Genomic DNA, 12,729 nt, shown 5'->3' on the forward strand with positions numbered 1-12,729 from the left:
TCGATTGTGATGTACCCATGAATCAATTCCTGGCACTTTGACAGCTGTGGGAGAAGAAAGAATAACCTGATAAGGGCTTTCCCAGAGGGGCTCAAGGGATGGGCCCCAAGACCCCAATGTTTTTATGAGGACCTCGGTTCCTGGCTCAAATAGAGGCTTGCTTGACTCAGAGACTGGGTCAGAAGTTGTCTCCCGAAGTTCCCCTAATGCCTGTTGAAAAGCTGAGAGCTGAGTTACATAGTTAATTCCAAGGCTTCAGGGTCTATAACAATGTCTGTGCCTAAGAAAGGCCTTCCATAAATACATTCAAAGGGAGACAGTCCCTCCTTTTTTGGGGTACTTTGAGCCCTCATTAAAGCTATGGGTAGGACTTTAATCCAATTATCCTGCGTCTCTTGAGTTAATTTGCGCAGATGTCTTTTGATAATGTCATTAGCGTTTTCAACCTTTCCTGAGGATTGGGGTCTCCAGGAACAGTGTAATTGATACTCTATTCCTAGAGCTTTAGATACCCACTGTATGCTGCAGTCCATGGGGTCGCAAAGTCGGACACGACTGAGCGACTGAACTGAAATGAGTTATAGCAGCTTTAAAGGTGGAGCCATTATCACTTGGGACCGCCTGATTACCAGTGGGGAGGGCAGCTATCTCGACCTCCCTCTTCCCTACTGATTCATTACTAAGTCATTCATCTCGATAAGCAACCACTTTTCCCAAAACTCGACTTTTTGAGTCGAGAATCAGCGTTTGTCCCAAGCTATACATCACATCCTTCCAAGTAAGGTCATACAAGCAGAGTAACATCTTTAAAAGCTTTATTTTCTGGGTCCTCTAAATATTCTCCCAGATCCTCCTTGATTCTTTGTATTTCTTGATAAGAAAAAGGCTTATTAACTCTCATAGACTGATTATTTCTCCTGGTGGGTGCTTCATGAAGAGGCAACAGCTTGTGTGGCTGTTCCTCAGTTTCTCTGGCTGCTCTGCACATATGATCCCAGGGATAGATTGGAGAAACCTGCCTTTCTTTATCTCTTTGTCTCCTGTCCTCCTAGCAAAGTAGGAGGACAGGAGGGAGCTAAAGGAGTCACATCCAAATCTATACGCTTAGGATATAAGTCTGGCATATTTCGCAGAGAGAAAAAGGGCAATGCTACTTGTACCCAATTCCCTTGTTTTCTACAGAACCGGTCTAATTATAAAATAGTATTATACTTAAGAGACCCTCCAAGCAGCCACCGTTCTCCATCCTCCAATGGATACCATGGCCATGCAGTATCACATAGGAAGACCAGGTGTGTCTTCTTTAAGCCCTAGGGATCAAATCTCTCTCTTGGGCCGGACTGGTATTCTAACAGTGCCTCCCACTCTAATAAACTTTATCCTCCTCTCATTCTGCCTCACATATGAAAATTCTTTTCCAATCCATGCATGGACCACAATAGGGGTTGGTTAAAACATATGATGGTCCACCATGCAGTGAAATGCTACATACCTAGTATAACTCATATTGAAGAAGAATATTTACTTTCACTGAACTAACACTACTCATAATTTCAAAACATATTTTAAAACCAACAGCTTTTTTTTTTTTTTTTAATTGGACCTCCTCCGCTCCAATGGTAACCACCACTGCCTGGAATCAGGCCACTTTATCAGTTGCCCATTCCCCAAACTCTTACCTAACCCTTTAAGATTCACACCTACTTTGGGTCTCACAAACCCCTGTAGCTTTACTTTTCAGCTCACACTTACAGAGCATTATCTTCTGAACTCAAGGCATCAATTATGACTTTCCATTTTACTGAAGGAAAGAAGGGTTCTCAAAACATTGAATGGGTTCTCTAGAGGTTAATAGGCTGAGAAATGGAATATTTTCTCCCATATCATTAAACAAGGATGTCACAGTCACCAGTGATTACAGCTATCATGGATGGTAAGCTTGTGAGCCACAACGGAACTCACGAAGGAAAGAATACCTGCCATCCCAATGTTCACAGCAGTACTATTTATAATAGTTAGGACATGGAAGCAGCCTAGATGTCCATCAACAGAAGAATGGATAAAGAAGCTGTGGTACATATGTATAATGGAATATTACTCAGTCATAGAAACGAATGCATTTGAGTCTGTTCTAATGAGGTGGATGAACTTAGAGCCATAATAGAGTGAAGTGAGTCAGAAAGAGAAAAACAAATATTGTATATTAACGCATATATATGGAATCTAGAAAGATGGTGCTGATGGACCTACTCGCAGGGCAGCAATGGAGACATGGACAGAGAAAACAGACTAATGGACATGGTGCAGGGGGTGGGGGGAGGGAGAGAATGGGACAAATGGAGAGAGTAACATGGAAACATGTACTTGTTATTCAGTCACCAAGTTGTATCCAACTCTTTGTGATCCCATGGGCTGTAGCACGCCAGGCTTCCCTGTCCCTCATCATCTCCCAGAGTTTGCCCAAGTTCATGTCCATTGAATTGGTGATGCCATCCAACCATCTCATCCTCTGTACACTACTGTATGTAACATAGACGCCAATGGGAATTTGCTGCATGGCTCAGGGAACTCAAATGGGGACCCTGTAACAACCTAGAGGGGTGGGATGGGGTGGGAGGTGGGAGAGAGGTTCATGAGGGAGGGGATGTAGGTATACCTATGGCTGATTCACGATGATGTGTGGCAGAAACCAACAATATCATAAAGCAATTATCCTTCAATTAAAAATAAAATTTTTAAAAAGAGAGAGAATATATGCCATCTAGCAGCTGTCAGACTGCAGTCACTATCTACAGTGAGCCCCCAGGAAGTTTAGGATGTAAAAACAGAATACTGGCCCCAGAAAGCTGGAGTACATATCAAAGGAATGGTTTCAGGAAGCCCAGCCTCTTACATCTCTCCATACATTAGAAAAGTGCTAAATTCCTTAACTTGGGTTATCTAGTTTTCTTTAATGATAACCTTTTGATACTCAGACTACCTGTCCTTTGTTACAAAACTTCTATATAAGTTGGCTCCTCCCTTCACCTTCTCCAAGCAGTTCTCTCAGGGTCACTTGAGATTCTGTCTCCAGGCTTAAAGTCCTAAAAATTCCCACTGAATAAAACATAACTCTCAGCTTTTAGGTTGTTAATCTTTAAGTCAACAAGGCCATCTACCAGGAAACGTATTAATCACTTTACAAATATTAACTCATTCAATCCTCATAGAGAGGAGTGAGTGAGTGAAGTGAAGTCGCTCAGTCGTGTCTGACTCTTTGCGACCCTGTGGACTGTAGCCCACTAGGCTCCTCCGTCCATGGGATTCTCCAGGCAAGAATACTGGAGTGGGTTGCCATTTTCTTCTCCCGGGGAACTTCCCGACCCAGGGATCAAACCCAGGTCTCCCGCATTGCAGGCAGACGCTTTAACTTCTAAGCCACAGGGAATCCAGGGACCTATTATTATCCTCGTTTTTCAACTGAAAAAAACTGTGGCCCTGGGAAGGTTCTGTCTTAAGGTTCCACAGATGGTAATTAGTAGAGGTGAGATTTCAATCCAGGTATTTTGGCTCCAGAGCCAAGGCACAACTTTATTGTCTCTTAACTCTTATTATTAGTAAAAATAATGATAATAATATTTAATATAACACAGAAGTGTAATCAACGATGATTTTCATTGTCCAGAGCTTTTTACTAAGTGTTCTTCCTTACAAGAGCTCATTTACCTCTGAAAACTCATTTTGCTGAGACAAGAACTGAGGTTCAAGTACCCATCATTGATGCTGTGAAACCCACTGCAGGAATTCCAGAGCCATTTACTATTTACAAATAGTGGAGAAGGCAATGGCAAGCCACTTGCCTAGAAAATCCCATGGATGGAGGAGCCTGGTAGGCTGCAGTCCGTGGGGTCGCTAAGGGTTGGACACGACTGAGCGACTTCACTTTCACTTTTCACTTTCACACACTGGAGAAGGAAATGGCAATCCACTCCAGTGTTCTTGCCTGGAGAATCCCAGGGAAGGGGGAGCCTGGTGGGCTTCCGTCTATGGGGTCACACAGAGTCGGACACGACTGAAGTGACTTAGCAGCAGCAGCAGCATGAATAAATAGTATAATGTAAAGAATAATTGATGCTTTTGAACCGTGGTGCTGGAGAAGACTCTTGAGAGTCCCTGGGACTGCAAGGAGATCCAACCAGTCATTCTAAAGGAGATCAATCCTGGGTGTTCATTGGAAGGACTGATGCTAAAGCTGAAACTCCAATACTTTGGCCACCTCATGCGAAGAGTTGACTCACTGGAAAAGATCCTGATGCTGGGAGGGACTGGGGGCAGGAGGAAAAGGGGACGGCAGAAAATGAGATGGCTGGATGGCATCACCGACTCGATGGACATGAGTTTGAGTGAACTCCGGGAGTTGGTGATGGACAGGGAGGCCTGGCGTGCTGTGATTCATGGGGTCGCAAAGAGTCGGACACTACTGAGCGACTGAACTGAAAGAATAATAAAAAGTGCCCCCACAGTCCTCAAGCCTTCACAATGTGATTTTACACATCTTTTTACAATGGGTAACTGACTCCGAGGCCAACATTTGTGCAACACGGTATACCAGGTAAGAAATAGCAAAGTTACTGTTTTGCTTAATAACAAAACACATCTTCACACACCAGCGCTAAAGAAAGTATTTTCTTAAGGAAATCAAACTCAAATCTGGGAGGTTCTGACTTCACCTGGGTCCTGCAGCTGTTCAGCAGCCCCAGGGCAGGTTCTCCCGCTGGTTTGGCACCGCAGGCGTCTTCCAGCGGCCGCTGACCTCTATGTAGCGGAGCACCTGAGCAGGTGGGAGGATCAGGCCTGCGGGTCGCGCACCGCCCTCGTCCTCGGTGCCACCCAGCGCTGTCCGCGCGCCCACTGCCGCCCGCCCCCAACTCTGGGCCGCTCGGAGCGGGCCCTGGACCCCCTCCCGAGGCCGCAGCGCCCTAGACGCTCAGGACCGATGCCCGGCTTCAGCCTCATCTGGCCGCCGGCGCACCCACACCCTTCGCCGGCTGACCCCGGGCCCTCCCAGCCTTCCCCGCCGCCTGCTGGCGGAGTCGGGCCGGCGAGAGGCCCCTCCCCGGCGGAGCGGCTCAGCGCGGAGGAAGCACAGGCGGCGACAGCGCCGAGGCCTCGTCGCCCTCATGGCGTCGTCCGGGTGAGTGCGGCGCTGGCGGCCACGCCGCTGCGGGCTGCGCGGTGGGCGCTCCGGCCCCCCGCCGGCGGCCTGCCCCTGCCCGCGGCTCCGGACCCCCGCCCGCCCGGCCCTCGGCCGTCTGCTGCCGACCTTGGCCGCGGGCGGCCCAGGCGGGGGCAGGGGCGGGCTGGGGGCGCGGGCGGAGGCTCTGAGCTTGGGGGGCGGGATCGGGGTCCGGGGCCGCGGAGGCGGGTAGCGCGGGGGACGAGGGCTTGGGGCGCGGGCGCGACGACTCCCCACCCCCACTGGCGCCCGGGGCCTGGAGCCGCAGCGCCCGGAGCTCGGCTGGGCTCTGCCACCCTGCCTTCCGCATCTGTTTTCTCCGCTTGTTCTCGTTAGAGTTGATGCTGGGCTCTCATCACAGTCAGGACGCAGCCTGAATGTCCCCGAATGTCAGGGGTAAGGGCAGGGTCAGCCCTCCACTTGGCCAGGTCGGGGCCTCCTTCCTGGTCTGGGCCGTGGGCCTGGTTACAGTGGCTACCGCGATTCCGACTTCACCTTCATTCTACCGTCTTGGTGTTGAAATGTTCTTTTAGGAAGTGATGGTGACACACAGAGTTTGTAATTTAAAAACATTTTTTATTGCAAAGTAAAACCTCAGCAATTCATTATGATCATGAAAGCTAGGATTGACAGAATTAATCAAACAGCTATGCTTAACAGAGGAGGAAAATCAGTCTCAAGGTCATTGCTTTAGTTGTTACTAGTATTCATTTGACTGTTGTCCACTGTTGAAGAGTGTTGTAGACCTAGTGGCTCTGATAGCAATTCAAATTGTACATCCTTTCACATCTCACAGGGCTTTTACCGGTTCGTGGTGTGGGGGTGGGGTTGCTGCGAGGTAGAAATAATGGATATTACGACGCTTACAGGTGATGGGAGTTCACTCATGCCATGGCTTAGCGAACTGACTCAGTGCAGTGGGCCTTAATGGAGCAAGCTGGATTTGACTCCACCAAGTCATAGGCATTTTCCATCTACTGCCCTCTTTCTAGGTTTGGGGAGGAGCAGTCAGAAGTACCCAGTACTTTGAGGTTGTAAATATAATAAAGAGTCATTCCTCAGAAGGCCATGTTGATTCACCCAGAGGTTCAAGGTCCCACTGTGTTGCTGGCCCTCTTGTCAGGAAAGGGTGAGGCAGGGCAGACTGGAAGCAGCAAGGGCTGGCTGAGGCTGTGTGGGACTTCCGTGAGGCCTTTTAGCAAGTGATGGTGCATTTGGTGTCCACTACTTTGTAGTCATGGGTCAGAGGTGGACTTAATGCTTGGCTGGCATGCCCTTCTGTGAGCCAGTAGTCCCTAAACTGTGTCCCTGTGGTGGATTATGTAAGTGCAGATTTGATATTTGCGGTTGGAAGTATTTTTGAGTGATCTCATAAGTCTGCAGTTGGTACTTATTTCTTAGAGGTACCCATTTGAAAACTGAGGTCACATTTTTAGTATACTTTATTTTCATTTCATGGAAAGAACTATGTATGTACAAATTTGGGAACAGTCTGCATCTCCAGATGTCTGAGGGCTTTGCTGATAGACCAGTGTCTAGCCAGGGAGACCTGGTTTCCTAAGATCCTTTGGCCTTTCCAAGTCAGTCTACTAGACGGGGCGCTACAGCAGTAAGTCCAGAGATTCAGGGCAGGGATGGGATTGGAGCCATGATTTCTGCTGGGCTGTTTATGGAACAGCCTCCAAATCTAGTGTTCTTTTCTAAGTGACAATTTCCATAAGAGAGTTTGTAAGGAAAGAAGAAATTCTGACAGTTTTTGAGGACCTTACCAATGTGCTAGACATTATAGAAAAGAAAATGGCAAAATGAAATCATGAAAGGGAAAAGATATATTTGAGATGCCTCACAGCTCAGTGTGTTTGGAACTATGTAGAGATAAGGCCGGAGATGGAGGCAGGGTCAAACTGCAGGACCTAGCCTCCTTTTGTGGGTTTACTACCCACTGTTCATGGAAGGATGTTTGTCATTCAGCTCTTGGGCAGTGCATGTGACAGCAGTTTGGAGATGGCAGAGGGGACAGGAGAGATGGAGCTCATTAGCCTGCTACCGTCTGCCCTCTTTTGCAGGCCTTCCTCCGTTCCTTACAGCCTGCATCTCTTCTTTACTCTGTCTGCTCCTTCATTGTTGGGGGTTCTTTGGGTTCTACAGTCTGTCTCTGTTAATTCCTACGTAGCATATGTTCTTTGCATGATTGCATCCATTTCTGCAACTTTAAATGTTCAAATCAAAGGTTCTTAACCTGGGGTTCATAACTTATGGGTGGGCTTCCAAGGTCCTGCATTCCTTGAAATTGTGTAAAGTATTTGGATATACTTGAATTTGTATAAAACGCTAAAAGAATAATAAAGAATTAATATTGTTTATTATATAAAGAAGTTGTACAAAATGTGTATTTTCCTGGGACCAAAGTCTGTGGCCTTCATCATCTGCAGCCTATCTTGAAGGGACTCCTACCCAGAGCAACTTTACAACCATCCATCCATACCCATCTAGAGGGATAGCAAACCTAGTTAACTGTATAATATATGTATATGTATGTATACATATATATCCTTTCCGTTCCGTCGCTCAGTCGTGTCCGACTCTTTGCGACCCTGTGGACTGTAGCCTACCAGGCTTCTCCGTCCATGGGATTCTCCAGGCAAGAATACTGGAGTGGGTTACCGTTTCCTTCTCCAGGGGATCTTCCCGACCCAGGGATCGAACCTGGGTCTCCCGCATTGGAGGCAGACGCTTTAAACCTCTGAGCCACCAGGGAAGCCCATACGTATATATATAACATTGTTAATGGTAGATAATTTAAAAAACAAAAGTAAAAAATTTTAAAACAAAAAAGTATAAAACAGAAAATAAAAATCAAGTGTAGTCTGAGTTTCTGTAGACCATCAGTTTAAAAATTTTGGTACTTTTTAAATCAGGCCATTATTTTATCAGAGAGACATGCTCCGCTCCCCCGCCAACCTCCGCCCCGCCACCATCTTAGTTAGGCAGGTATCCTGACAGACATTTGCTATTGCATTTACATGTTATATCCTCCCCCCCATTTTTTGATTTATTATTTTACACATAACATAAAATTGCTGTCTTAAACATTTGCTCTCTCTTTTATGTAAGTGGTCTCATACTGTTCTACAGCTTGCTTTATTCACCCAGCAGTATGCTTTGAAATACTTTCCATGTGAAAACAAAGAACAGATCTACCTAAAATTTGACATTTATATAATATTCTGTCATGCTTATATTATCTAGTTAAGAATGCTTTCAGTTTTCTTTGTAAGATAATGCTGTACAATTGGTGTCTCCCTAAGGACATGCACAAGTGTTTTTCTAAAATAGATACAATGAATTGTGGTCAGAGGACCTGTCTGATTTTTAGCTGATGCTACCAAATATCCTTATAAATGGTTGTACCGCATTCCCCTTCCACCACCACATTGTAAGGGTCCTGTACACCTTCCAACATGTGATGACATCAAACTTTAAAAGTTTTGCCTGTCTGATGGAATTTTTGAATCAAGAAATAGTAAACTAATGGCATCTTCATTCACCATGTCTTCAGAATAGAAACTTCATCCCTGACTCCTTATATCCCCTTGGTGCTTAGTAGCTCAGTTATGTCCAGCTGTTTGTGACCCCATGGACTGTAGCCCCCCAGGTGCCTCTGTCCATGAGGATTCTCCAGGCAAGAATACTGGAGTGGGTTACCATGCCGTCCTCCAGGGGATCTTCTCAACCTAGGGGTCATACCCAGGTCTCCCACATTGCAGATGGATTCTTTACCATCTGAGCCACCAGGAAAGCCCTTGGAAATAGTCCTAATTTCTTTGATCTGGTTGATAACATTGAACTCTAACCACCCATAATATCCTGTAAGTAAACTTATACCCTCAGGTTTTTGTTTTAGAAAATGTGGTCATTGTAACACTTAAGTAGTCTTTATGCAGGGCCTGGAGTAATGACGAGACCTGTCCTGGACTGAAAGTAGGGGAAGCAAGGAGAGCCACCAAACACCTCACCTGCCCTCCTGGTCACTCCCCCAGGAGTCATATCCCTTGGCAGCTGAAAGCAGCTCCCATTAACATCGATTGGACGTTTAAAAGTACCCCAGACTTAACTGCAACCTTTTGTCTTTCCTGTCCAGGAAGATTCTCTCCAACACCAACATTTTGTGGGAAAGGAAAGGATCCTGGTCTTCCCCTCCTGGGAAGGACTCAGCTTTCCCACTGAAGCCTGTTCTGGTCCAAATGACCACAAGAGCTTCAAGCTCTTCACACTGGGTGGAGGATGGGTCTTCTGGCCTGGCCATGGGGAAGAAGGAAAGGGCCCATAGATCACACCATGGGGATGAGACACTGAGGAACTCATGTGAGGTATTTCCGTCTGCTCCTGGGTGAAGTCCAAAACAGCCCTGAGCCTCTGCTCAGGAGCTGCTGTGGCTTCCAAAGAATGCATGCATGTGGCTTTGGCAGCAGCATGCAGACTTCGCTCTTCCTCTGTAGATCTGGGGTTGCCCAGTGAACCAGCAGCCACCCCAGTGGGTCCCCACTGGAGAAAACTAGAGAACTGGGAGGGTTGTTATAGCTGATGCATCCCTGGCTCTGCAAGTGCTCTCACCAGTCTCCACTTACTTGCTCATGGGTGTCAGATGTGCCAGTGCTTCGTCAGATGGAATGCCATGTGGTGACTTCTCTCTCAACTTAAAGGAGAGCCTCTTCTTACCCATAACCATGAGTGGCAGGAGTTTTCCAGCCCAAGGGAATGTTCTTTTAAATTTAGATCCGGCCTGCTTCTAAGGAGTGTGTTGTTAGGCCCTCTTGAAGTGTTTTTGTATATATTATGTTATTTTATCTTCATAGCAACCCTATAGTAAGTACTATTATTACCTGTATTGGAAGGATAAGGAAATTGAGGCCCAGTTAAGCAGTTTAAGTTAAAACTTTATGCCTAACAGCCCCATTATGGATAACTGGTTTAAATTTATTTACTGAGGCACAACAAACATGTTCGATTTAGTATTTTGTTCTGATCACAAAGCACATGCAGCATCTCTGGCATGCTCGGAATGAAAATGAAGTGAGGATGTGTTCACTTGGTTTACTGGAGCAAGAAGCTGTTTTATCAGAGTGGTTATACCCTCAATTTTGCTTGTATGAAATATGGCTGAATGTAGAATAACTTAGACACAGCTCTTTCTTTTAAAGAAGAATTTCCTCTAGGAGGGAATTCTCCTTACATTCCTAGTGAGATGACCTGCATGTCAGGAAGGCCTTTTTTCTGTTGCAGTTCAGACGTGGTTCTGTCTTAGATTTTCTGCATTGTAACTTTTTATAAAACTGTTAGTTGTTTAATAACAATGCACATGGTAAAATTTTCAAAATGAACATAAATGAAAACTCAGGCACCTTGCCTTCTGCTCCTGTCTGAGAAGCTGGCATCCTCATTAGAGAAGCATCTCCCTGGGAGGCAGGGCACAGTTGTTCTGTTTTAAACCCAGAATGCCTTTTGGAGATATCTTTGTTACTTTGTTTCTATTTAGCTTGGTTCTTTCTCATGGATTTGTAGATCTTTGTACATTGAGAAAACTAACTTTCATCCTTTGTGTTACACGTGCTTTTCCACTGTCTGGCCTTTTGACTTTATGAAACCTTTCCTACTCTTTTAAAGTCTTAAATACTTATTTCAGTGCATTTTTGTTTCATTTTCTAATTTAACTCTTTGATCCAGGTTGTTTTCATTTTGGTGAAAGGAGTAGTAAGAATTTACCTTTATTTTTTTCCAAGTTGTTATAATTGAATAATCACCAGATACTTAGAGCTACCTGGATCAGGGACAATATTCCCAACCATATTTGGGCCTACTCTGGGCTCCTCTTTTACTGAACTCTTCGTCTATTTGTGAACTGGTGCTACAGCTTTAATTTATTGTGGCTTATACTATGTTTTACTGTCTGGCAGGTTTTGTCCTACTTCATTACTGTTCTTTTTCAGAATTTCCCTGATTATTATTGTACAGATATTCCTGAATAGAGTCAGCTTATCTGTTTTTGAACCTAAATTCACTTATAGGTCAGTTTAGGGAGAATTGACTTTAAAATTATGGTAAGCCTTTCTTTCTCCAAAAAGGATGACTTTTCATTTGTTCAAGTTTTTTATATTCTTTAGTATTTAGAAATTCTTTTCATTTAAAGGTTGCACATTTTTATGTATATTTAAATTTTTTTTTATTTTTGATACTCTACATGGGAGTCCTCCTTTCATATTGTTAAACTTGTTTGTATATAGGAAGGCAGTTGGGTTATTACAATTTTTTTTGTATGTCCCCAGCTTACTGAGTTCTCTCATTGCTCACAGCAATTTTTCAGTTATCTCTTCTATTTTCTTTCTGTTATCACGGATAAATAACAAGTTGATTCTTCTTTTGCTATGGGCAGACTGTGTGTCTTTTGGGTCCATGGTGGAATGTTGCTTTCCCTAGGTGCCCCTAGCCCCTGTGCTGCTCCGCATCTCCAAGGAGGTTGTTTGTGGGTCCTGGGCAAGAACATAAGCGTTGGCTTGCTCATGGTACCCTCCAGCCAGGCTCATCTGTAGCATTCCCCTTTGAGACAGTAGCTGCTCTACGGAGTCTTAACCAGACTCTTCCTCACATGCTTTCCAGTCCTTCACAGAGTTCAGAGCCCAACCCTGTGTTGTTGCCTCCGGTGCTGCCACCCAGATCTGAGCTTCCTCATCTCTAGTCTGTTCTCAACATAACACAGGCTTAGTGACTTGCACTCAGACCGTCCTCCAGAGTAACAGCCGGAGTCTTTTCTACGGCCGGGAAAGTTTGGTCCTACCTGACCTCTGCCATGCCTTCCACCTACTCACTCCGCACCAGTTGCACCGTCTTCCCACTGGATGCTGAGCACCTTCTGGCCTGTGTGGTGCCTGGAACTCTCTCCTCATGGAGCCAGCCATATGCCCCCACTTGCCAAGCTTGCACTTGATGTCCCCTTCTCCAGGAGGCCCACCCTGACCTAATTACTGCAGTCTGTGCTGCCCTTTCACCACATGTCTGGTACCCTGATCCTAGTCTACACTTTGTTTCTTTCTTCCACAGCCTTTTAACACCTCCCAGTGTATCTTCTATTTAAACTTTCCCAAATAGTTTATTGTCAGTTTCCCCTACCTCCTTGAATGTAAGCTAGGAGCAGAGGTATTTATGTCCTTCACAGATATATCCTGAACTCCTAGAAAAGTTCCTAGCAGTAAATAAATATGTGGATAAATGCAAGAGAACACTGCCTTATATAAACTTGCTTCACGTATGTAAATCTCTGAATCCTTATCTGTTCCGTTCCGTTCCGTCGCTCAGTCGTGTCCGACTCTTTGCGACCCCGTGGACTGTAGCCTACCAGGCTTCTCCGTCCATGGGATTCTCCAGGCAAGAATACTGGAGTGGGTTACCGTTTCCCTCTCCAGGGGATCTTCCCGACCTGAATCCTTATAGCAACCTCATTAGGTGTGCAGGGCAGAGAT

General features: G+C 45.5%; 1 protein-coding gene across 2 annotated transcripts in view; it reads left to right on the top strand.

Moving 5' to 3' along the window:
• Positions 1-4,874: 4,874 nt before the first annotated feature.
• The window catches only part of URGCP (upregulator of cell proliferation), a 31,879-nt gene continuing 24,024 nt past the window's right edge, over positions 4,875-12,729 (top strand). The window contains exon 1 of one of the 2 annotated variants that reach the window (XM_055414838.2): positions 4,875-5,173. In XM_055414838.2, the coding sequence (XP_055270813.1) occupies positions 5,160-5,173 (14 nt within the window). In that variant the 5' untranslated portion in view covers positions 4,875-5,159. The remainder of the gene's footprint in view (positions 5,174-12,729) is intronic. The other variant, XM_088831613.1, reaches the window with a different exon arrangement.

The sequence above is a fragment of the Moschus berezovskii genome, chromosome 24 (assembly GCF_049115385.1).
Source record: "Moschus berezovskii isolate FMDL1 chromosome 24, NW_MosBer_1.0, whole genome shotgun sequence".
Taxonomy (NCBI): domain Eukaryota; kingdom Metazoa; phylum Chordata; class Mammalia; order Artiodactyla; family Moschidae; genus Moschus; species Moschus berezovskii.